At 46.2% G+C, this 27,103-nt stretch overlaps 1 protein-coding gene across 4 annotated transcripts in view; it reads left to right on the forward strand.

Moving 5' to 3' along the window:
* The window catches only part of Mam (neurogenic protein mastermind), a 327,599-nt gene that overhangs the window by 154,117 nt on the left and 146,379 nt on the right, over nucleotides 1–27,103 (forward strand). The window contains exon 1 of one of the 4 annotated variants that reach the window (XM_076790742.1): nucleotides 13,848–14,320. The exons of 2 other annotated variants lie outside the window; for them this stretch is intronic. In XM_076790742.1, the coding sequence (XP_076646857.1) occupies nucleotides 14,315–14,320 (6 nt within the window). In that variant the 5' untranslated portion in view covers nucleotides 13,848–14,314. Of the gene's footprint in view, nucleotides 1–13,847; nucleotides 14,321–27,103 lie in introns of those variants that run through there. One more of the 4 variants, XM_076790741.1, reaches the window with a different exon arrangement.

Raw genomic sequence — 27,103 nt, forward strand, 5'->3', positions numbered from 1 at the left:
ATCTGGCGACTATGCTACTGTGTCTTGCAGTTGCAGACAATTTTTATTTTGCCGTAAGACAGAAGTCTATAGGAAGTCTATAGGAATAAGTCTTAATCTGGCGACCCTGTGTCAAACAGGTGGAACACAGTGCATTCTCGATATATGTCAACAACACGGGTCTTGCCAGCGTCTTGAATCGTCCAGGAGACATTCACGAACCGTGTTATGTTTACCTCCTTGGCGTCAGAGGCCTCTCGAGCTTCTAGACTCTTCACGGGGTATTCCCCGCGGTAGTGGGGGTAACTCCGCGACATTTATCATCGAGGCCTTGAGGACATGTATAGAGAAATCACTGTACATCCGTTCAGATAACAGAGATTCTACCTATAAGAGTATCGTGAATTAAACGACTGAACATGATCTAAACTGTGTCGTGTTTGGAATCGTATCAATCAGAAAAAAGTCACAAACTTGTTATCAGAAGGTTCATTAAAAAAAAAAACATTAGAAATAAGAAAAATACATTAATACATTTTACATTTTTTTACATTTTGTATTTTTGTACATTTTTTTGTATAATACATTTTTATCGAGCCTTAATTTCTCACGATCGACTACGACATTTTTTAGTTTGCCTGAAGATCCGCAGTCTAACAATAATAGTTCGGGGATCTACAACACGATTGATTGTATTTCGCAGAATTAGATGCACGCAGGGGGGCTCGCGAAAATGTTTGCACGTTCTACGTGTTTAACTATCGCTGCTTTTAAGGGGTCGCTCGATTGAAGCAGCTGAAAGTGCCAGTTCTATCCTCGCGACTTCTTCGCTCGAGCGAATGGAATTCGCTGACGACAGGTTTCGCTGGAATCGCGCGATTAGGCGTACGCCCCGAGATAAATCGCGAGCCTGTTGCCGCGGAATACCGAGCGTCAAGTAATTGAAATTTGTCATCCTTGAGGTGTCTACTGCGCGGACTCTATAGCACAGGTTGCTCGTTAGCGCGAATACCTGACCGCGGGTTCGTCAATTGTCAGCCGAAACGACTGGTAGAAAAACCGCGAAAAATTCCAATTTATTCGATCGTTAGATAAATGAGTTCCGCATTCGATATTGCTTTTCATTAGGGAGCCGGACTTTTTTGACTATGACAGCCATAGACCGACTCAAATTTTTACACGTCAATTTTCTTTTACGCGGTTCTTTCGAAATAGAGCGTACCGTCCAGTTCATAATTTTAATAAATTGGAGAGGATTTGCTAATATTTTTCAACTTTTTTAAACGTTTTTAGGTTTGACAGAATTGGCACAGTTGATGGATTCATTGAAATTTTTACCTGTCAATTTTCTGTTGTACGGTTCTTGTTCCATTTATTTAGAAACGAAGCGGACCGTCCAGTTCATAATATTAATAAATTGGAGAGTATTTGCTAATATTTTTCAATTTTTTGAACGTTTTTAGGTTTGACAGAATTGGCACAGTTGATGGATTCATTTAAAACTTTTACATGTCAATTTTCTGTTATATGGTTCCTGTTCCATCTATTTAGAAACGAAGCGTACCGTCCAGTTAATAATTTTCCAAACTGGGCTACGGATCTTTAAACAGTGCTTTATTATATCGCGATAGTAAAATTTCCATTTTGTTACCAATAATCCCAGCAAGATACAATACTTCAGTGTTAATTTTGACTAGGATTCGGAGTGGACGCTGGAATGACGTGCCGCGCACGTCGAAAGGTTTGTCCCAGAGTTGAAAATGACGTGCCGCACACGTCGAGAAATTTTCTCTGAATTTTCCTATTTTTCTATTCTTTCATGCGCCCTGATCCTTCCGTTTTTTCTGAAAAATTTTTTTTACCGTACACGGTTGCGCTCATTTACCAGCGCAAGAGATTAGCGAGTGGTCGTCGATGAGTTATTAAAAGTTCTCGTATCGAACGCGTCGCGATGGAACGAACGAACAAGCGAGGAACGTGACGCCTGCGATCCTGCATATTTTTAGGATAGACTATTTTCGAAAATGCGCGCTGAGGAAGGCGGGGATTGCAGTCTCGAAAGAACGAAGAGAGAGAGAGAGAGAGAGAGAGAGAGAGAGAGAGAGAGAGAGAGAGAGAATGAGAGAACGGCGAAGAATACCGATCGTTTCTTTACTTTTTTCCTCGTTCCGTGGCATCTCCCGACTCGTTTTCGCCCACAGTCACGGTAAAAGCAGCCAGCACCGATAATATCCGCACAATGCACACACAGAAGAAAGGATTCCGCGGGAGGGACAAGCGGAGAACCAGAGAGGAGAGCGAGAGAAAGAGAGAGGGATCTTCGAGCGACGAAGACGCAGTTAGCCGAGGTCGATGCCGCCTTCTACTGATTTGCGAGATCACTCTCTCCTTCTAGCGCTCTTGCCCCCCTCGGCTGTACACAGGGAAAGAGAGAATGAGAGAGAGAGAGAGAGAGAGAGAGAGAAAGGAGAGTGTAGTGCACCGTCCCTCCACGATATGCCCCGAGAACCGACTGATTATTTGTCCCATTGCGATCGTCGCGGCCCTATTTATCGCCGCAATTACTGTACCTGCATGGTTTCGAATGTATTCGCTGCTGAGAAATTTCAGAAATTGTTCGTTTTTGAAGAAAGAACGAGATTGCCCTGTGGGGCATTGGCCTTGCTCCGGAGAGAGCGGGAGCGGAGAAGCCACGCCTACTGGCGCGCTAGATGCAAAGCAGGACGCAAATGTTCCCAATTTCTCCTAAGTTCTGATCCGTTTAAATATCATTCGAACACGATGTTTAAAATGGTGTCAAAAAATACTGTTTTCTTTGCCGGAGTCTGAAGAATCGTTCTACGCAAGATTCATTCGAATAGCCGGTACGGTTACAGCACAAAAAATTCTCAAAGTTGAAAATGTCCAGGAACATTGGAACGCTGAAGACGCCTGCTCTCTTTGAACATTATTTAAACACGTTTGAACGTCTATACTGTAACAAAAGATAATATCGCCGTGTCTGGAGGAGTCTACAGATTCATTCTACATAAAAATCATCCCCGCAGCTCCTACCAATAAAGCACAAAAAAATGATTAAAGACACCGATTCACCTTTACATGGAAAATTAAATCCCTCGAGAGCTGAAAACGATAGAGAAAAACGATCTTCGGATCGCGTTGGGTGCGTGAAAATCTATAAGAATGGTTATCGAAACGCAAATTTGGTGTTGCGTTATCAACGGATACGGGGAAAACTTGTCACAGTTGCGTAGGGAGAGATTATCGCGGCGCGCGACACAGCGCATCGTGCACACGGGCGCGGTTCGTGAACCGAGGGAGAGAGAGAGAGTGTGTGAGAGAGAGAGAGAGAGAGAGAGAGAGAGAGCAAGAGATTAGAAGAGAGTGAGAGTGAGAGAGTGGACGCTAAACAGCGCGCACAGCCGGATCGTTTGTCCAGAAAATTGCCACTAGTGTAGCGTCCGTATTAATTGAAACGCGACACGCGGCCTCCACTATGCAAAGAATGTCCGCCGGACGACCATCAATTGCGCGGGTGATGTCGCTCACACGAATCGCCTTTATGATACCCCGTGTCCGGACATTTAATTAGAAACGTTGCTGCTCCCTCGGCCGTCCCGGCCCGTTCTGGCCCGACTGATCTTCCCGCAATATCTGCACGCGACATTCTAGTTGTTAATGTTGCTGCTCGTTTCGAAGATACACATCACCTGCGTCGTACCGCCGCCGCGGAACCAACGATCTGATTCCCGAACCCTCGATCATCGTGTGCTCTGCTACCTGTGCGTTAATTAATCGACGCTTAACGCTTAACTAACGAGTCATCTGCAGCGGTTACTTTTCAACAGTTGTTACAGTACGAGAAAAAGGGATTGGGATTGTAGGATGGGTGTTGGGCATGGTCCATGTGGTACTATGGAGCTTGTGGCCCCTGGGAGCCACTGGGAGCACCATGGTTCAGCCGTGGATTTGTTTTGGAAACGACGGTTTAGGCTTTGTTGGGGTATAGGAGGAGAAAGAGGATATATAAATATGAGAATCTTCGTCTATTGATATGGAGTACCCTCAGTGGGCGTGGCTTCGTGGCTCTTGGTTCCGACAAGGAGCAAGTCAGTATCTCGCAAGAGCGCTTGACCATTTCTAGCCTTGGATTTCTTTCGAGAGTGATGCTTCAAAACGAACGATGTTAGCCAAAGAGACAGAAGACGAAATCACTCGTCCTCTTGAGGTAGAGTACCCTGAGTGGGCGTGGTTTCATTGCTCTCCATTGCGATGGGGGCCAAATCAGTGTCTCGCAATGGTACTTGTTCACGTCTGACCTTGGATTGCCTTCAAGAGTGAAGCTTCAGGACAGATAATGATAGAGACCGAGACAGAAGGCTCGATACCTTGCTCTCCTGATGTAGAGCACCCTTTGTGGGCGTGGCTTCGTTGCTCTCGAAGCCTTCGTTGGCTCAATCATAGAAACATGTTTACAATTTGGATAATTGTGAGAGTAAAATATATCAAATCACCCGTTTGACCAATGATGGTATTATCTGAACACTCCACGTTGATTAGTTCGGATAACCGAGGCTCCATTATATCGTGCATTAAACAGGTAAACATGATCCAAACTGTGTCATGCTTGGACTCGTTGCAATCGGACGGAGCTCACAAATACAATGGCAATACTTTCACAAAAAATATGACTAAAACCAAAAAAATTATGTCAGCAAAATTACAATAGTTCCGGTACACGATGCAAGTGATATTTCTATAAATAAAAATTGTTCCTATTCATTACAAGACATAGGAGCTACATAGTGATTTATTTCTTTTCTCAGTGGCTTTATACAGTTAAAAACAATACAACAGTATTTTAAAATTTTTAAATGGTTTTTACTGTTTCGCATTCGATCTACTGCCTTTTCGTCATAAATGCACAAACTCCGGAATTGCTGCGGCAAAATGATTTTTTGATGATCCTCTGGATTAGAACACGGCCAGGTTCGTTCGTGAGTTTAGGAATGATGAAAAAACCGCGTCTCCGTCCAATTTCCCGCAAACTCGCAAAGTTTTATGAAAACCGTGGCGGAACGGCCGAGGTACGGTCTCCGCGAGTAATTTTCCGGGAACGAGAGCCGTCGTTGGTCGAGCGAGTAAGTTGACGGGGCCGATTCGGTTGAGAATCACTGTCGGATTTGTAATAAGTGCAAGCGGAGCGGTACAGATGCGTCGCTCGCACTGGTCCCGTTTGTGCGCTCGCGTTCTCCTCGCGTCGAATCCCGGCGTACCGTGAAACCATGATGACGCAACGGCGAAGTGTTGGTGGATGTTGGGAGTGCGGGCGACGTGTCGCGAATGCGCCTGTGTAAAAGCTCCGCGCTGCCAGCTGCACGGCAGTCGCTGCGTTAAGTCGCGCTCGCGACCTTATCGAACCCGAGCGACCGTTTTCACGATTCGGAGAAAGTTTCGGGCGCCTTCGTATTTACTCGTACGAACACTCGCTGCGTTCCAAAAATCTTTGGCCACGTGTCGGAAAACGTTGACACTAGATCCGGAGCGCCGGTACCCAGGGTGTCCCGAAAATATTGTACTATCTTGAAATGGGTGGTCCCTGAGGTGATTTGAAGTAACTTTTTCCTTTGCGAAAATGTTCTCCTCGGCGTTGTTGAGGAGATATTAACGAAAAACATTGACCAATCAGGGCGCGGCTACTGCGGACGGACTCCTGGTCGGCCAATGTCGACGCCTGGCTCAGCGGGACCTGTGCTCCGATTGGTCCGCGTTTTTCGTTGATAACTCCTTAACAGAACCGCGGAGAACATTTTCGCAAAGGGAAAAGTTACTGAAGATGACCTCAGGAATCATCCCTTTCAAGTACAACATTTTCTAGGCGCCCTGTGCAGCGCGGTTCCGTTTAGCGACACTTAACTGTATCACCCAAACTTGCTTATAAATCTAGTTTCGGTTTTTGAGAAAGCAGACTGCACTTAGTTTTTAACGCAAGAGATCAACAGCTTTATTTAAATTGCTTTATTTATTGCTATTTGAGAATTATAGTCGGGCACCTCAGAGTCGAATCGCAGGATTAACGATGCATGGAATAATATTTCGAGCAGACCAATTTGTTTTTACGGAAAGATACAGTATCTAATTTTAATGATTATCAAGAATCTGATTTTTGCAAGATCATTATAGATCGGTGATTCCACAGGCACGCAGACGATCTTTCATCTATTTACTCGTCCACGGTTGAATGGCACATAATAATTAGTAGCCTACCAATCGCAGTGTTACACAATGCGATGTCGTTTTTGCTTATAGCCTGTTTTGTAAGATCGATAAGCGTTCGAATGCGGATATTCTAACTGGCTGAGGTAATACCGGCGCGTATTCCTGCAGCATAGTCTTCACAAAATCTATAAATTCATTAACGTAATTCACTCGCGCTGCTGTTTGTAAACTTCTATCCGGGAATACACCCTCCGAACACGTAAGAAGTTTGAACTTCACTGGAGCCTAATGAGTTTTCAACGGCAACCATAAACAATACTCTTGTTCTAAAGGTTACATATTATCGCCACATATATTTTGCTACCTTTGCAAAATGTCATGCTAACTTTACAAAATTTGTTACTCGATTGTTACACGAAACTGTTCATGTTCACAAGATTTTGTTTACACTGGTCGAGATCTGCCCAATGACGCGTCGGTCGAAGTTGAATCAATACTAGCGAGATTATGAGTGTTTGTGTCTAGAAATTGTATACAAACACGGAGAGAACTTTCCGCTCAACCCACATATGGGTCAGAGGTCTCTGTTGACCAATTATTTTTTAGAATTATGGAAATTATAAAAATAATGGAATAAGCTTTCTTGTCCGAGCATCTATTATATTGAAAATTACGGACAATCTCAATTTTAGTGTTGCCATTTTTAAGGGGCAACTGGACACTTGCTTGGCAGATTTAGCGTTAAAGAACTTGAAGGTTATAGCTCGCGTTAAAGAACAATGGTTATATTTTTCCAGACGACGAACACTAGCGTCCCCCGTCTAGATCCAACCAAACGATCATTCTGCTCGAAGATCGTTAATTTCAATCTAGGCCTCTTGTCGTCTTTCGTCAGCTCTTTCGGCTTCGGCATCGCGAGCACAACTCTGAAATTGTTTAACAACAGTTCTGGAGAATCGACATTCCGATTCACTATCGCAAACAGCCCAAAAAATGTCAACTATCGTCTACTATCAACGTGCTATCGATCGTGTTAAAATAAAGTACGATCAAACCGCGATACCGAGCAGTAATCGGTACAGTCAGCCTGACGGTTGGTAATTACGGTTTTCCGTAACAGCAATTCAGGATCAAGGTTCCCGAGAACCGTTTTAATGAAAAACCTTTATGTAACAGTTTTGAACGGTTTATTTACGGAACGGTTTCAAGCGGTGGCCACCAGCAGGCGTTCAAAGTGCAACAATCGCTGCACGTCGCTCATCGGTGCAACTGGCTTTCGGTTCTCACAGTTCACGGGTGCATCATATCGACTCGGCTCCGTTCGCCTGACGACGTACTGACATACAACGTAGGGCCATCGGGGAACTATACATGGTAGACGTGTTACGGTACAGTCACCCATCAGAGCAGAAGTTATCGAGGCTAGGCCTCATTGTACTGTTAGCGCACCGTGCCCTGGAAGGTGGCTTTTCGTCGCCTAAATCCGATTCTCGAATTTTATCATTCGGAGATCAACATGATTAGTATCATCTGAACGCGATCGTCATTCGGACGTTCCAAGTGGATTTTTCGTCTGGACACTGGACTGCGGATATTTACGCGAAATAAAAATTACGAGAAAGGGGTGTTGCGTGAACATTAATTTCCTCTCTTAATAAATTTAATAGGTCGCCGATAAAGTGTCGGTAATGTTAACCCTTTGCACTCGAGGCTATTTTAACTCCAAAACTTAGAATATTTTAGAATAATTCCCTTCTATGTATTTTTTTTTTCGTGTTATGCATACGAAAATGGTGCGATCTACTCGTACAGTACTGAAATGTTTAGTAATCTATTAATCCCTTGCCATGCTTTGACGAGTCTGGCTCGTCATGAGAATTTCGGACGAAACGTAAAAATTAACATTGCGAGTCAGGTTCGTAGTTGTAATATCGCGTCAAACATAAATATCACGAGTATGACTCGTATTCAAAAGTTCGAACCAAACATGAATTGGCGCTTGGGCCCGAATTCTTCCGAGCTAAAACGTACGGTAAGAGGTTAACAATAAATATTGCCAATAAGTTTACGTAAAGGCTGCAGGATCTCTGCATTTAATTTGTATGCCAAGGGGTTAAACACAAACAAATTTATTAATATTTTGAACAATGATACAGCAATTTTTAGTGGCGTCTTACAGTCGCCATTCGAGTGCAAAGGGTTAAATTCATCTCCCATTTTGTGTTCCACCTACAAATTTTGGAATAAATGACCAAAATCCGAGTTTAGCCGCAGTCCATTTTATTGCTATAGTCGAGGACGACGGAACTTGCGTCGACCAGTTTGTAAAATAAACTTTAGCCATGGGGTGTATTTGCTGGTACCACGCGTGAACGTTTATTCATTTATCGATAAAGTTTATTTGACAAACTGATCAGCACAAGTTCCGTCATGCTCGACGATAGCAATAAAACGGACAGTGGCCTAGAAGAGGGATCAAAAAATCGATGGGAAGACGTTAATTCGGTGGACGGTAGGCCGCCTTGCAGACCCGCTATGCGGTGGCGCGATACGGGTGGCGTTAAAGCGAGTAGGCAGGCGGGTAAGCTCCGATCGGAACGCGAATCCGACTTCGACTCGGATTCGGAGTCGTGACGAGTCGGCTCGGGCCGGTTCGGGTTCGGGTTCGGGTTCGGTGCACGAGCGTAGCCGAGAGCGCGTGTCCTACGTGCGCGTCGGTGTTCGCCGTGTGGCGTGGCTCTTCGGTGGCGGGTCGGGTCGGGTCGTGTCGGGTTGAGAGGCGAGAGAGCCGGAGACGGGTTCGGGTCGACAGCGGAGCGGGGTGGAGCGGAGCGGAGCGAAGGGAAGCGGTACGGTACGACACGACACGGCGCGACGCCGCGCGACGCGACACGAGACGATACGAGACGACACGAGACGCAGCGGGACGGTGCGAGGAGGCGAGGTGAGACTAGACGAAGCGAGGCGAGGCCAGTCGAGCCGAGCCGAGCCGAATCGACGAGCCGAACCGGAGGAGAGTCAGTGGCTGGCGACTCCTCGGGCCGTCAGGTTCTCTGTGTGGGGCTTGTTGTCGTTTCGCGCTCCCTGCTAACCACGTGCGCAGCGTGACAGCTCCCGACAGACGTCGGCAGGCAACGCGGCGTTGCCGTTCGACGCGAGCAGCCTTTCCTCTTCGAGCCGCGTTCGTCATTTTCGATCGTGGGGTAAAACCGTACGCTCGTGTACACACCGTTTCGTTCGTGGGTTCAACCGTCCCGTTGACAGTTGAGAGTGCACGAGCTTCCGTGTGTGGTTCGACTCTGGTCGTCGGCTGCGATCCGTGTTGCGTTCGATTCGGAGTGGTGTGTTTCGACGAAATGGTAAACCAAAAGACCGTTGAAATAACAAACTAATTCCCACAAGATTCCTCCGAGAAATTGTTCTAGAGTCGCTCTGCTCTTCTTGGATCGGTGAACGTCAACGGTTCCGGTCGAGTCTCGAGCGTCGCGCATTAAATTCGTCGCGATGGCTTGGCTGCGTGCCCTCGACGGTTATCGCAGCCGAGACTTTCGTTAGCGACTCTTATCTGGGCTACGCGAGAATAACCTGACAGCGCGCCGAGAGCGTAAACACTGCGAACGAGCGGAAGAATGTTCGTGCTTGGTACGCGGCTGGATCGGCGTGCAACGCGGGAGGAATTATCCTCGACGAATAGACCATAATGAACTTATCGGTTCGAATCGATTAGCACCGGGGCGTGGAGAAGCGAGCGGCTGGCTGGTTTGATCACCGAAAGCTAGAAACGCGAAGCTGGAGAAACTAGCAACGCCGCAACCGTTCGTCTTGATCCGTGATCGTCGGACGTAATAAGTGGACCGCGGACGGCCGGGTACGTAACGCGGGTAAATTAGTCGCGGAACGGGTAGCGTCTGCGACAAGAAACGGAATAATCGCGACCGCGGGCCGGAAGAACGAGGAAACGGCCGCGCAAGGAAGAAAACGGGGAGAGGAGGGAGTGTGTGGAACGCGTACACTCGTATTTGCGAAACGAGTCGTCGCTCGTCGCCGCGGCGGGGACACCGAGAGCGTGGACGCGCGATACATATAACCGCGCGCAGAGAGAGAGAGAGAGAGAGAGAGAGAAAGAGAGAAAGACTACGACGGAGAAGAAAGAGGAACGGATAAGCGGATAGAGGAAACGGCCGGAGGAGGAACGGCAGAAGGGAGAGAAGAGAGTGAAAGAAAGGAGAGAACGATTCGAGAGGGGAGTGGGGACTAGAGCCGAGAGCCGAAGAGAGAAGATTTCTGGGCACGCGCACTCCACCTGCTAGCGTGTAGTGGCACGCGCCATACCCTCCCCCCTCTTTCCTGGACGTTGCTCCCCTCCCCCCTGCTCCACAGCCCCTCTTCCACTGGCTCTACCGCGACCGCCACCGATTCTTCCCCCTCTCGCCCCGAAATCCCTCTCCGCGCTGGTGCCTCTCCTCCCACGGGAGAACACCGCCCCCCCTCCCGGTACTCCCCTCACGCGTGCCACACGGTCCCGAGGCCGGGAGACGCGCGGGAGTCAATCGCTCGCGGACTTCGATAGGACGAGCACCTCTCTCGTCTGGGTCCTTGCTCTCTTCTGGTTCCTCTTCTTCCCTCGCTCTGCGGTCTCACGCTCTCGCTTCCCTTCCGACTCGATAACCAATACTAGGCCACGCTACACATCTCTCCGACAAGTCTTCTTCTCCGCTGGTCTTCTTCCGACGACCTGTTCATCCGACGATTGCCACAACTGCAGCGTCCCGCAGAGCGCAACACGGCGCCGTGTCTTTCCCGAAGGAAGTAAATGGGTGAATGGTAGAGCGTGTGAAGGTGACAATCCGCGCGAGTAATCTCGACGGGGGCCCGGTGTACTCTGGGGTACGAGAGAGGACCACCGTCCCGGCCGATGTTCGCGTATGAAAAGGCCCGCTCGTCCTCCTCCTCCTCCTACGCCTCTTCCTCCTCTCGTTTCCGGCGTGCGTCCGCTGACAGGGGGGCAACGCGCCGTCGGCAGACCCTCCTGTAAGCCGCGGCCCGTGCGCGTCAGCCAAGAGGAAGAAGACGAAGACGAAGACGCAGAGGAGCGTCGTCGACGTCGCCGTCGCCGTCGCCGTCCCCGTCCCCGTCCCCGTCGTCGTCGCGAAACGGGGACACAAACGGTGGAACGCGGGAGAAAGGGAAGAAGCGTGCGGCGAGGAGGAAGGAAAGCGACGAACGACCGCGCCGAGTAGTGGGGGAGAGAGACGCGTGCTACCGCCGCCGCCGTTACTTCTTCCGTCGCCAACGAAAATAGTCGAGTCTCCGCGACGCGCCGGAGAAAGAACCGAAAGAGAAAGAGAGTGCCGCGAGACGGGAGAGGAGAGGAGAGAGCCTCCGAGAAGAGGAATCCGTGTTATCGTCGGCGATACACGCGAGTGTACGGCGTCAGAGTGCGAACGGTACACGTGTAGGAGTGCACACGTAGACGCGCCGGCGTATACGTGGACGTACAAGTGTGTACACGGTTAGACGCCCGAGTGCGTACACGTTAGACGCCCGAGTGTGTACACGTTGGACGGCCCGAGCGTGCACACGTTGGTCGAGCAAGTGTGTACACGTTAGACGTACAACCGCGCGAACGTGCACGTACACGCAGAAGCGTACACGTACGATTGTGTACACGTCAGACGCGCCAGTGTGTGCAGGGTAACGCGAGGACTCGGTGTGTTCGTCGGTGCAGCGGCTCGCCGCCTCTCGTCTTCGAGTGACGTATCGGGGAACGTGTGCACGATCGAGATTGCTCACCGACCGAAATACAGTCGAAAATAAGCGCGCCGTGACGTCGCGGCCGTCGAGCACGGGAACAAAAGAAGTTCGCGGTGGCGTTACCACGGTCCTTTTTGATAAACTCTCGTCATTGAAACTGGTGCGCCGCGATCGTCCGGATCCTCGTGCCCCGGAGGAGCTCCGTCGAATTGACTCTTGTCCTCGCACGCGTGTTCCAAGTCGTCGCTCCGCGAACCACCTGTTGACGATTTACGAGGGAAAATCGACGGCGGTCCGCCTCGACGCGGTGCCTCGCGATCGAGCTGATCAGCCTCTGGCTAATAGGACACCCTGCCATCGGGGTACAGACGCAGGCGGTAGCAAAGGAAGCGAAGAGAAAAGAGAGGTTCAGCTGGAAAGGGGCTAGTCTGATCACTGATTCAAGGATTCGCTAGTTCGAGGATTCGAGGATACGCTTGGCAGAAGGTAGCGGAGGTGATATTGCGCAGCAAGAGATAGAAAAATTGATCTACGAACGAGGTCCTATCACTGCAGGACACCCTAGTTCAAGGATTCAAGCATAGAGAAGGCACAAAAGGTGATCTTGCGGAGCAAGAGAGTGAAGAGAAAGGGAAGATTGACCTAGCGAAGAGATAATCGGATCACCGAAGAGTCCCCTAGCTTTAGAGTTCAAAGACATAGTGATCTTGTACAGCAAGGAAGTTGAGGTGAAATTTGGCCTAGCAAGAGGATGTTCGGATCACCGATACTGATCGCTGCAGGACACCCAAGCGTTAGAGCTCGAAGACGTGGCTAGGAGGTAGCAAAGCTGATCGAACCCCCGAACCTTGAAATATTACAAAAGGATTCAGTAGCGAAGGTGATACCGGGTAGCAAGGGAGCAAGGTCAGAGGGATCAGGCAAGCAGGGAATCGCTTCGGGATGACTGGGGGTCATAGGTCGACGTGTGCGGGACTCGGTGGTGATTGAGATGCAAATTCGCGGGGTGTTTTCGGGTGCTAAGTATGCTCGGCGGCGGGACGGCCGGGCGAGGACTGTTTTTCGTTTCTCGCTCGTTATCGAGACGCCGTTAGCGGGGCTTATCGGGTGCGCGCATCAACGCCAGTGACAGGCCTGAAAAGAGAAAGAGCGAACGACTCGGAGAGAGAGAAAGAGAGAGAGAGAGAGATAGAGAGTGGGGGACGTCGGAAAGGTCGGAGGTCACGGAACCCGTCGAACGATATGCGGCACGCAAACTCGCCTCGAGCCGTGGATTTTGGGGCTTGCTCGCTGCATCGTCGCCAGCAGACCGATCGCGACAGGAGCTCGCGCCGCTGATATGCTCTCGGAGCGGGACGAGCAGCAGCGCGGGGCCACCATCGTCTTTCCGGTTCTATTCCCGGATTCTTGTTTCCCGTTTCCCTCGTCGTCGTCGTCGTCTTCTTCGTCCTCTTCTTCTTCTTCGTCGTCGACGTCGAGGACGGCGTGCTCGCGTGCACGCGCAGCCGTCAACGCGCGCGGGAACCGTCCGAGCAGCCCGCCTCGCCGCGAGCCAGCTAGTCAAGTGATCGAAAGCAAGGGCATTACGTTTTTCGGGCATCGAAACTGTTCCGCAGCGGGCGCCGGACCCGAAGGGGTTGTACAGGACCCAAGGACGCTGCCAGCTTACGGACAAGTTTCTACGAGTTTCTGTTCCGTTTCATTGATCAGCGATCATCGATTCCGTCTGACCAGACTGTGTTTCCTTGAGCTTCATCGGCGAGAGATCGGTTGCTGATCCGAGCGATCGATCGATCGGATAAGACGGTGCTTCTCCGAGTTTTTGGTTGGGTTTCGTTCGATCAGTTTGCCGATCCGAGACAGTGTTCCTTCGGGTTTTCATTGAGTTTTGATCGATCAGCCTGCTGATCCAGGACAACGGTGTACACTTCGGTCTTGTGATTGTCACTCTCTGTGGTTGGCAGAGTGTTAGCGGATGTGAGATGTTCGCGAAGGTGCTGCCGGTGGCAGATCCCGAGTGAGGAAGCCGCGCAGAGGACCGGAGTGTTGTTTCCACGTTGTTGAGATTGTGCTCTTTCGGCGCGAGGGAGAATGATCTGCAAGGTTTCTTGAGAAGTTCTGAAGTCGGATTGACTCGGAAACATGGTTCTGTAGTTTGGGAGACTGGTGGGTTTGCTCCCGAGGAGGAGATCGCCGGCAGTGTGATAGTGCGGATATTATAGTGGCGCGAACAAGTGATCGGAGGAGGGGCATGGTGGGCCCCCACCAACCAGGGCCACAGGCCCGGGTGGCCGCCCTGTAAAAAGGAAATCTCTCTCTCGCGCGCTAGCGTGGCCGCTCGTGCTCCATTAGACTGCCTGGAATGATGGTATGTCCGAAAAAATAATGATCTTGTCTATTTTTGTTGTAGCACGGTAATGCCCCGATTCATGTGTAAATATGCGTGCAGGATATTCGTGAGAAATTTTACTTATGTGGCTTCTAAGCTCGATCGTTGAGAAAAGCGTATCGTTATAATGAGACAACACTAATCTAATGACATCCCTTTTTTCATGGAACTTGTACCACCAGATTTGCGGCATTTTCCCGATTAAAATGAGCCCAAACACGACACAATTTGAAGCTTGCATGCCCGTTTAATTCGCGATCTAGTAGGACCTCGATTATCCGAACCGATAATGCATTTTCGAAAGGAAACTGCGGGATTTTCGAGTCACCGATTTAGTTGAAACCTTGCACGCTTGTAGAATTCGGTCTTCCGTTCTGAATGTGTACCATTATGAGCCAGCTTCTTAATCCCGTTGAAAATTTTATTACTATTGAAAATACAGTTGGTATACTCGGTTCATGTAAACAGCTGCGTAGCTACTCTCAGACGAAATTTGAGCGTTGCTGCGCAGCAACAGCGTACACCTTCCAGTTTTCGGGATCGAAGTTAGGCGAAAGGGAGACGACGAATGCCATGAGGCTTCCACCCCCGCGATCGCCGTTAACGCAGATAAAGGATATCGATTCGTGAATGTTTTTTATCTGCGCTGCCGGTGACTTCGCACGCGCGCGAAACACTGCCAGATAACGGAGCTCTCTCTCTTTCTCACTCTCGGCCTGATAAAAAAATTATCCGCGGCCTGCGGAACCGGTGAAAACGCGCGCGATTTATTTCCGCACGCTCGTCCACGCCCGATTCGAACGTGTCCGTTGTAGTCTTCGCTCCATGTGTAAGGAAACAATTCTAAAATCATCTTTTTATTAAATTAAATTTCACTGGAATACACAATGATCGGATTTTATGCAATTATTAGGTAAAGCATGAAACAGCGGAAGGATAATAGGGATTTAAGTGTATTAACGTCAACTTGGCAGAATTGTTTAAGGAGGAAATCAATTTTTATTTATTTAGATTTTTATTGGATTTACAAAATTAAATTTCACTGAGGTACACTATGATGGGCGGATTTTATGCAAATATTAGGTGAAACATGAAAAAACGGGGGGACAAAAGGGATTTAAGTGTATTAACGTCAACCTAGCAGAATTGTTCAAGGAGGAAATCAATTTTTATTTATTTAGATTTTTATTTATTTTCTATGAAGCAGTTTAGTCTAAGCTTGACCGAATTTGTTAGTAAATTGTTTTCACCGAACTGTATATAGTAGGCTAGGTCTAAATTAGTTAATTTCGGGATATAAAATAATGCTCGGTGTTCAGCAGCATTGTTCAGAATCAATTTCTGCCGGTCTCCAGGCCACGCGTCGCGGCCTCTCGCGAAGATTCAAAGAAACCGGAAACGTCCGACCGGCGTAACTGTATTGCGCCATACAAGCCGCAATGCTGTTTGTATTGGAATCGCGATGCGTGTCCCTCCGAGCATAACACGAGCTTGTTCGCCACGCCGTGGTCTTCGGGTACCGGTGCGATCGTTCTCCATGATCGAGCGAACAGGCCGCCATGTTTCTTTTTCCGAAACAAAACACGGCGAACACACTGACGTAAACCTGGATCTCACGTTTCTGCGCCTAAAACCTACGGTCTCGCGAATATTATCATTTTTCTCGTATTCTTGAACAAATTTTTCGAGCGGTACAACAGTGTCAATCCTGTTTCGGTTAATTTTATTCCGGTATAAGACGACGGCTCGGTACCAGCTTTCGGTTTGTTCGATAGTTTATGGCTCCCACAAGAATATGACATACCGTTTCGTTCTGGCACTTCAGAACAACTTCGAAAGAAGAAAAGCGGATAGCGTCGTCTTGCATCGAAATCAAACCGTGTACGTTACTGGAGAAATTTTTAGGTGGACGGAGGGTTTGGGAAAAAGGGATCGTGGATCGGTAGAAACGAGGAGGAGCAGCAACGTTATCGATTCGGTGCCGGTTAGGCCGCTGGCTGGCTCGCTCCCGGCGTCCGAGGAGCGTCAAGATCGCATGCACACACGTAGAACAATAGATTGGCCGTCGTCTAACGGCATTCTGGCGGTCGGGACGACCGATAATAGGGGCATCCAGCGCGAGCTCGCGGACATTCCGCGTTTCTCTGTCCCAGGCGCACCGGTTCCGTTGCACTAACGACCGGGGCGTTAGTCGGGAATCGGCAAGCCGTGGTCGTTTCGCTTGCAGAGGAGCACAGAACTCTCAGACCTCCCAGAGACGACGCAGCTGAGTTCTCGGCGAACGTTCCGCTCTATCCTTCCGTGTAAACTCTCTGGTCGATCCTCTCGCGTTCGATAAATGATCCAATCACAGATTAACGGGCCCGCGGGCTCTCCATTTCTTAATTTATTATGTAATCTCCGTCATTGTCAAGGACAGTTTGCCATCTTTCCTGCAAATTTTCGATCCCCCTCTTATAGAAATCCAGGGTTCGTCAAGCACAATATCTTCTACAGAATGTTTTATTTCTTAAATAATGCTCCAGAGATCTGAAAACATGATAGTCAGAGGGAGCAATGTCTATAGGAAGGTACGGACACCGCCATTTTATTACAGGGTTGTACAAAGAAATTATACTTTTTAGAATATTTTGAAGACAGGCTGCTTTACCGAAAACTGTAAAAGAATACGTGTTTCCTCTTGAACGATCGGTACAGAACTGAAGGTGAAACAAATTCTTTGCAAATAATTGATTACTTACGGGTACCCCTTTATTTCGGAATCGCCACACCACGTTGTTTACACCGAACAAACGAAGAATGAGTTTTTGGGACTATTATGAAGCCCTAGAAAAACGACATTGCATACATTATACTAATTATAATTATGGATGATTCGAGATTCAATCCTGTAGATCCTCGATCATGATGTTATAGTCTATTATTTACGTGTTTAATATAATGGTAATAACGTAAATGCCTACAATGGGAAAATAGATTAATAAATTAGTTCAGTTTATTTTTTGTAGGTTAGGCGTCGCTCTGGATGGTTGCTCATTTTTCTGAAGCAACACGCCATCATTATCACGTGGGTTCCTAATTTGTAAAAATTGTATTTTTACGTGAACACGAGGAAAATTTATTTTCTGTTTATAATCCCACACTTTCAAGAAATACGATTTTCAAACGGGAAGAAATGGAACGTTTTACAGTGTCTCGGAGAAAGAAAAAAAATGCGAATTTCCACCCTCAGGATAGCACGAGGGTTAAAACTACGTAACTCGGTTATTTTGGCGCACCCTGCAATTCGATCACGCACTATAGTTCACCAGAAGGGGTCGGCGACTGCGAAAAACTACGAAAAGGGGGCTGCGTGCCAAAATGGCCTCGGCAACAATGTTTCGACTAGTTTGCTGCGATCGTTCGCGAAAGAACCGAATCGAAGAATTTAGTGACCTCTGGCGTGACCTTTGTACTATTATAATATAATTATCATTTCGAAATTTGTAACGACTCTACCACGTTCGTAGGGTCCAGTTGTTAAACTCGTTCACGGTTTCATCTCTTTGATATCGTTCCAATCGACCGACATTTTTCAATATTTTTTATATTTTATCATATTTTATTTCCATTCTATATTTTATTTCATTCCCTTTGAATGCATACAATTCTCAATCTTTCATTACAATGATCTCTATCCAAGGTTACTTCAAGGTCATAACAGAAAATTGATAACAGATGAAACATAATTTACAAATTGTAAATTCAATTTCCGCACAGAATTCGACAAAATCGTCGATGGGAAAAAATTATATTCTCAGAAAACGAGGTACAGTTTAGTTCCGGACCAATTGTGCGTCCCGATTCCGGCGTGTCATAACAGGAGAATGAGCCGCGCTCGGGTGGCCGACTCATGGCTGCGCGTCGGAATTATTTATACCACTTGATTACACGCGTCGCTCGGAGCTGTTCGGATCGGTGCGGAGCACTTCGGATCGGCGCGGTGTAGAAACCGAGCCGCTCCGGAAACGGCCGAATCGCGGGCTCGGCCCGAGTATCTCGCACGCATCGTTCTGTCGAGCATCGATGCGGGGAATCCGGCATACTTTGCTTCCGCGATATCGAACGGGCCCCGAGCATCGAAACTGGTGACGTCGTGTCGTTTAGGTGCGTTCGAGCCATAGTCGCCAGATGAGGGGAGGCAGCGCGAATTCAGGGGAAAAAGTTACCCTCTCTCTGCCGGTACCGGGTCAGTCACGTGACATTCTGACACAGGCACGACAGAGACGGAACGCGTCACGTGACCGGGCCGTGGAAGCGCGGTGGAGGGGGAAGTTAGAGTGGGGACACAAGTCTTAATCCGGCGACTATGGTTCGAACTACCGTTACAGCCAGAGCTAATTGACTTATTCCGATTTCGACCGGTCACTTCACTTTCGCACATTTAAATGGGCGAAAACGTCGACGAAATTCAAAGACATTTTTATTGTCAGTTTTCGACGTTGCTAAAATATTTTTAAACGGTTCAGAAGCATTAAACTTTCTGATTACGCTTTAATTGTAATTATATTAGATTCTTGCATATGTACTGTTATGAAGTAGCGTGCTTTGATCAAGAAACATTCATTACAATTTATTTCTGCCATAACTGCAGGAAATCTGCATTCAAAATCCATATTCATATGAACTCAGCAAGACGTCGATCTCAATTGCGAAATGCGTAAATAAAAATTTGATCGAATTCAGTCACGCTATAATTGAAGAACAATGATCGAGTTCGCTTCGCGGAGCAGGAAGTTGCAAGTGAAAAAGCTCGGCCGTTTGTTTAGCGCTATTACGTTTTGAATACACGATAATCGTATCATTCAATTTCATTAGAGTTCGCACGCTTTTTTTTCCTCAATCTCCGCGCTGTTATCAACAGACTGCTCACTCATTAGGCAACCATCATCCTCTGTCTCTTGATCTCTCTGTCATCTCTTTCGCTACAACGCGTTATTGTAAACTCGAAACTTGTGCTCGCAAACGAGCGTACAAACGAGTCGAACGGAAGCTGGAATTCGAAACTTTCTGTGGATCTTCTTCGTCTGTCATAAAGTCAACTTTGTCAAAGGAAACACAGTATAATATTGCAAATTTATTCTTCCCGAGGAGGCAGATCGGGAATGTCACGATAAATCAGTTTTCCATCGAGATGTGGAATATTAATTCGATGTACAGGAAATAATTATCGCGGTGCTCGAGTATTATGCAAGCGTTATCGAACATGTTTCTCGAGAAAAATTGTACACTAAATCTACCGATATCGGTCAGGTGATATTGTTAAATCGCAATTATTAATATTGTAAAGACCTGTCTTCCGGCTTTAGCGAAGAATGGAATAAATCATTCGAGCACGTATTATAATTGAAATCGCGAAAAATTTGCATAAACTCAATTTTCTTATTTCTACAATGCAACGCAAACTGGTTACTTTTCATGCTCGGTGACGTTTAATGTTAATGACATAGGGACACGGTGAGAAACACATTTTGTTCACTCTGTTCACTTCTCTAATAGAGTTGCATTTTGAAGCAGTTTTATTGAAGAAAACATTATAATACAACTTTCTCACTTTTACAATGCAATGCAAATTGATTACTTTTAATGCTCGGTAACGTTTAATGTTAATGACATAGAGACACGGTGAGAAACACATTTCTTAATTTTTACTCTGTTCACTTCTCTAATAGAGTTGCATTTTGAAGCAGTTTTATTGAAGAAAATATTATAATACAACTTTCTCATTTTTACAATGCAATGCAAATTGATTACTTTTAATGCTCGGTAACGTTTAATGTTAATGACATAGAGACACGGTGAGAAACACATTTCTTAATTTTTACTCTGTTCATTTCTCTAATAGAGTTGCATTTTGAAGCAGTTTTATTGAAGAAAACATTATAACACAATTTTCTCATTTTTACAATGCAATGCAAATTGATTACTTCTAATGCTTGGTAACGTTTAATGTTAATGACATAGAGACACGGTGAGAAACACATTTCTTAATTTTTACTCTGTTCACTTCTCTAATAGAGTTGCATTTTGAAGCAGTTTTATTGAAGAAAACATTATAATACAATTTTCTCGTTTGTACAATGCAACGCAAGCTGGTTTACGTCTAGTGCTCGCTAATGTTTAATGTCAATAGGGACATTTGAATCGGGACACGTCCGCGATACTTGACTTTTCTATTTTTCCCGAGGCGACTGTAATAGAATTGCATTTTGAAGGGAACGTTCGGCGGCCCGTTGTCTCCGTCTAGTTACGGGCCGACGTAATTAGCAGCCAGTCACTCGAGGACTATTAATTCCCCGGTACACACGCGCGCAGTCCCCGTAACTCTCGATTCGAAGCACCGAAATACGCCTCGGCGACCTTGCCGGCGTTATTAGGCTACGCTTTAAACGAGATTTTCAGCGTCTTGCTGTTCTCTCTGTCGATAGCCCCCGTGTCTGCCGGGAGATATATTTAGCTTTTTCGTGGCGGGGTATATCGCGGATGCAGAGCCGCGATTCGACGAAGTCGACAGAGATAGCCGGCCGGATAGATAATGTTGTTATTATTAGCGACTAGTTCGACCAATATCTCTCTTTCTCCAACTGTTAGCTAGCATAGAAGAATTACGCTCGCTCCCGATTGAATAACTGGAGCTGGAAAGTTTAGAAATCGCGGGGAACGATACCGTTTCGCTTATAGACGGGGGAACCCCCCCCCCCCCGCTTATCGAGCGATCGTACTCGATTCTCGAACGTTTCGACGCCTTTTCTCCTTTAATCGCAATATCCCACGGAATTCATCACCTAAAAAGATGCACCAAAACGGAGCAGTATTTCGAGCAGAATCTTAGTAAATTTTTTGTTTTACAAATATTGGATGGGTTAAGATTGTTAAAATAAAACAAGATAAAGTAAAAGAATATAAAGGCTAACGTATTGAATACAAAATAAAGAAGATTTAGAAGTGAAAATGATGTCCGACTTTCGAGGAGCGCACCAGGTGTAATTAAAGAGCTACAGTGAATTAATTGTTGCTTGAACGACGAAATTCTTGCATTTTTGAAAATATCGCCGGGACTGGAAATTCTCCATCTTCTTAAAAAACGACGTCGGTTTTTCCGATGCAAATAGGAACTTTTCGAAAGGAACGGAAGTCAGTAAGTTTCGTTCGGCAGCGTCTGGCGAACGAGTTGAACAATCTCGCAGGTCGATGGATGCTCCCGGTGGTGATATTTCTGGCGGCGGGGCCCGAGAGGATTCACGGCCGGAACCGACTTTTCGTCACGCTGGAAATTAGCCGAGCAACACGACGGTTTATCGCGTCGTAAAACGCGGAAACACTCGGCCGGACAGTAACAGCATCGACAGAGAGACCGCCGGAGAGAAAGGAGAGAGAGAGGCACGCGTGCAACGTCAACGCGATGCGAGATTATCGCGCGTCCATCTGCGGCGAAATGATGAGAAATCGGCGTTTTCTTCGAACTCGAATTTCTCCTGGTCGCTGGATGGAAAAATAGATTGCATAGTAAACCTGAAACGCGACTACGGTGACCCTAATTAACTTTCAAATAGTCGTTAACCATCACTCGCTCCACATTTTTCATTAATACTGAATTTAGTGTGCTCTGTCGTCCTTTAGTTCTGGACGAACAATTTCATTCGCATCCTTCAGGGAACGACGGATTGTTAGTGAAGCTAGTGTGAAGTTAGTGATGAAGCTAGTGATAAAACTAGTAAAGCTAGTGATAAGACTAGTGAAGCTAATGTGGAACTAGTGTTGAAACTGTTGTAGGTAGTGAAGCTAATGCGAAACTAGTATGAAATTAGCTAAGCTAGTGTCAAACTAGTGATGAATCTAGTGAAGCTAGCGATGGAACTGGTGAAGCTAGTGAAACTAATGTGAAATTAGTGAAGCTAGTGTGCAACTAGTGAATCTGGTGCAACTAATGAGAAATTAATGTGAAATTAGTAAAGCTAGTGTGGAACTAGTGATGAAACTAGTGATGAAACTATTGTAGGAAGTGAAGCTAATGTGAAACTAGTATGAAATTAACTAAGCTAGTGGGAAACTAGTGCTGAAGCTAGTGAAGCTACCGATGAAACTAGTGTGCAACTGGTAAAGCTAGCGATGAAATTAGTGTACCACTAGTAAAGCTAACGATGAAACTAGTGAAGCTAATGTGGAACTAGTGATGAAACTGTTGTAGGTAGTTAAGCTAATGTGAAACTAGTATGAAATTAGCTAAGCTAGTGGGAAACTAGTGCTGAAGCTAGTGAAGCTAGCGATGAAACTAGTGTGCAACTAGTAAAGCTAGCGATGAAATTAGTGTACCACTAGTAAAGCTAGCGATGAAACTAGTGAAGCTAATGTGGAACTAGTGATGAAACTGTTGTAGGTAGTTAAGCTAATGTGAAACTAGTATGAAATTAGCTAAGCTAGTGTCAAACTAGTGATGAATCTAGTAAAGCTAGCGATGGAACTAGTGAAGCTAGTGAAACTAATGTGAAATTAGTGCAGCTAGTGAAACTAATGAGAAATTAATGTGAAATTAGTAAAGCTAGTGTGAAAATAGTGATGAAACTAGTGATGAAACTATTGTAGGTAGTGAAGCTAATGTGAAACTAGTATGAAATGAGCTAAGCTATTGTGAAACTAGTGCTCAAGCTAGTGAAGCTAGCGATGAAACTAGTGTGCTGTTAGTAAAGCTAGCGATGAAACTAGTGAAGCTAGTGAAACTAATGTGAAATTAGTGGAGCTAGTATGGAACTAGTGATGAAGCTAGCGAAGCTAGTGTGCTACTAGTGAAGTTAGTGTGCAACTAGTGAAGCTAGTGAAACTAATGTGAAATTAGTGTAGCTAGTGTGGAACTAGTGATGAAGCTAGTGTGAAACTAGTGATGCAGCCAGTGAAGCTAGCGATGAAACTAGTGAAGCTAGTGATGACGCAAGCGATGAAGCTAGTAAAGCTGGTGTGAGCTAGTGAAGCTAGCATCCATCCACAAAAATGTGTGTCTTTCAGCGAGCTGCCTAGAGAGATCCACGAGCGCATTCCAGGAGTAGCCGAGATCGATTAGGGCAGTGTCCAAGAAGTCAGGATACGGCGTGTAAGTTGGGAAGCAGGTTTTAACCGATCCGGCTAGGAAATCGCCGGTGTACACGGCTCGGGGAACCGAACTGCAAAGGCCTGGCTACATAATCGCGAGTTCGGGCCAAAGTCTAACAGACACGACACACCTCCGACCTTCCTATCGATCTGCGGCTGGAGGTTTTACGCGTCCTCCACCCTCCGCAAGCTCGTCGACCCTCACCACCCTTACTCTCCCCTCTCTCTCTCTCTCCCTTTCGTTCTCACTCTCTTGGTTTCTCTTTTGGTGCTCTCTCCCTCTACGTTGAAGTCCTCGCGAGGAGGAAAAGCAACCGGGTAGAGCCTTCGTGCGAACGTTTCTCGGCCACCTTCAACCCCTCTATCAAGCTTTCTCTCTCTCTCCCTCTCTACCTCTCTCTTGCTCTCTCTCTCTCTCTCTTTCTCTCTTGCTCTCTCGTTTTCCGTCTCCCTTCTGAGCAGTTGACCGTCCTTATCCAGCTCCCTAGACGTCGAAGAAACGGGGGAGAAGAAGCCAATAACGCTTCCTTACGCGTCTCCACGATCCCGAGACACCTACGCGCCGTTACGCGGCTCGATCTGATTGAAACCGAGCGTGTCGTGGGAACGATCCTACTGACCAATTCCGCTCGAACCGACGAATTCCGACCGCGGTGATGAAGATTTACCACAGAAATTACAGCAATGTCTTCGTACATGCCAGACACGCGTGCCCGATATTTGGGAAAAATTTATTTCGACGAAATACAGGATCTATTTAACGCCAGATATTTTTTGTTCGGGGTCGTTTCTTTATGGAATTTTTACCAACGTATTCGTCAAGTTTTTCCGATTCAAATGACACCCAACATGACACCATTCGGAACTTATTTGTCCCTTTAATTCACGATTTACTAGGACCTCTATTATCCGAACCGATAAACAGCTCAATCCAAAGCGATCCATATACGGTTCATTGTACAATTCAGTAAATATTTAATCTAGTACTGTAGCTAGGTCGTATCGTCCAAAATATTCACATTTCGACAGATTAGTTCGGATAATCGAGGTTCAAGTATGTCGTCGATTGAATGAGTAAATATGACCCGAATTGTACCGTGCATGGACTCATTTCAATCGGAAGAATACCAGCGATTTACTGGTAAACATTTCACGGAACAACAATAAAAGAAACGAAAGAGGATTTATCACTTTTTAAACATTTCTGAGCGGCACTATTAGCAAAAATGCGGGAATACAAACGATATAATCATTGCAGTATATAAACAATGTACAATCATATTTCAAATCAATCTTAAAAATCATATTGTATGCATAAACAACTGTCCAAACTTCCACGGCGCACCATTGTTTCGACAATTCCGCGTCACACCGCAAGTAGCAAGCTTTGCGAATACGTACGTATATGTTTCTAATAGACAAAAAAAAACACACACACACACACACACACACACACACAATAAAATAGCTCTCTGTATGTAGATCAGTGCTGCGCACACCGATAACGAATCTCCGCGAGCACAATCAACGGGAACTTTCTTTTTCTGACGTAAAAGTCCGAACAGAAGAGAAGTTCAAATCGCGATAGATACCGAAGAAAGTGAACGGGAGTTGAGATATTCATCGGAGTGGCGCTTCACGGCGAAATAACTGTCCGAACAGCTTTGAATGGCATCGTGTTTGGTTCGCGAGGCTCGGCGCGGCGTCCGAACTGAATTTTATTGGTAAGAAGTTTATCTCGGTCCCGAAGGCGTCGAAAGTCAACCGGTTTATCGGTGACAAAACGTGTGCCGGAGGAGTTCAGCCGTTTAATATCTCGCGAGAACGGCACCGCGTCGGTATCCCCGTCGACGTCGACGACGACGACGACGACGACGACGACGACGACGGCTCGAATGTTTTCACTGGCGACGAATTAATCTCCGCGCATTTATCTCGCCTCGCCGCGACGCACCCGGGGTATTTTTAATCCCCGTTGTCGGAAGATACGCGCCCGGAGACGCTCGCTTTCGTTAATTCGTCGCTGTTAATTAATTCCCCGCGCTGTTAATTTCGCGACGAAAGAATCGATCACGAAAGAATCGTCGAGGTTCGGTCCCTCGGGAACTGTTCTCCCGTTTCTCGTTCCCTCGCTTTCCCGAATGTTTCCGAACTATGCTTCGCTGCTGCGTCAACAATGACCGCTTCGGGATTTAACGATTCGGCCCGCAGATTCGATGCATTCGTGACAAAATTAAGTGCACCTGTACAAAATCTGTACAACAGTTGCTTCCGGGTTAAGAATAATAATTGCACTACTGGTTCAACGAATTTCTGATGAACATGATGCAAATCTCAAGAATCGAGATTCCGTATGCTCTTCGCGTATCGAGCCGCGCGACAACGGTGCACTGATAGGAGATAAGGTTACCAGGTGAAATTTGCAAGCGGAACGCGGCAAGGAATCGTCGAAAAATCCGCTCGGGAAATAAAGAGCACGTGGCGAGAAGCATTTTCTGCAACGCGCCGCGAATGCAGCGTTATCGATCAAGTATTACCGGAAGCCGTACAGGTGCATAGAACGCGGGCAGACCTGTCGGACATATCACGAACAGTATTCTTAATTATTGCCGTCGCACGACTCGCAAAATGTTCGCGATAAAGCGACAGTGCCTTCCATCGCTCATCAAAAGCCGTCATTAAACGGCTGATTTTTATGCAAAATGAAAATTGTCTGCGTTCGTCGCAAGACACGGAAGCTACAAGGTTAACGTTCGACTGGGAGATAAAACACAGGCGGTATAATAACAATTTTTTGATTAATCACCTATAATGATAATTGAAACTAACTTATTTAATCGGTGCCAATAATCCCAGGAATATTTTCACTGTTTGCAGTTTGAGCTACTCCTCTTTGTCATACGTGCATAAACACCGCAGTCTAATCAATATTAAATATATTATATTATTTATATATTATGTATATTATTTTCAGATTGTTGATGTTATTGAAAAGAGAAAGCAGTTTCTATTCGGTCACGTTTCAAGGAGTACAAACGAATCTCTTTCTGTACCACAAAATATTTCGATTTTTCGAAGCCATCAGTGCAGGCAGTAATCGTAAATCTGTTTGATGACGAATGAGATCGTCATCGGTCAACAACGGTCCGACAGCATGACGAGTTGATTCGTCATCGATCGATAACGTGTTCATAAAGACTCCAAGGGGTGGGGCAGAGTAAATAAAAATCACCGAATTCTTCCTTCAATTTTCAAAAATTAAAAATCAAAATTATATTCGGTCCTTGCAATGTTTAAATCATAGTACATGCGGGAACCAAATCATCTCCTGATTTTAAACTCAATATTAAATTTCAGGGTACAACTTATTTTACCGAGTTACATTACATTTATCAGCGATGCCAATTACATGGTGTGCAGTGAAAATTGCAATATTTCTCAGCTATTCTAACCAGCTTACTAGACAATTTTAAAACAGAAAAAATCTTTATGCAAAATAAAAATTGTCTAACTGAATTGCAACAAACTGAAGTGAAATACAAGTTTACTTTCTTTCTTAATACGTTTAATAGGTTGAAAATAATATAGAAGAATTTTTAAATTACACATTTTAATTTTCTAATATATTAAAAATATTAA

The sequence above is a fragment of the Halictus rubicundus genome, chromosome 7 (genome assembly GCF_050948215.1).
Source record: "Halictus rubicundus isolate RS-2024b chromosome 7, iyHalRubi1_principal, whole genome shotgun sequence".
NCBI classification, from domain to species: domain Eukaryota; kingdom Metazoa; phylum Arthropoda; class Insecta; order Hymenoptera; family Halictidae; genus Halictus; species Halictus rubicundus.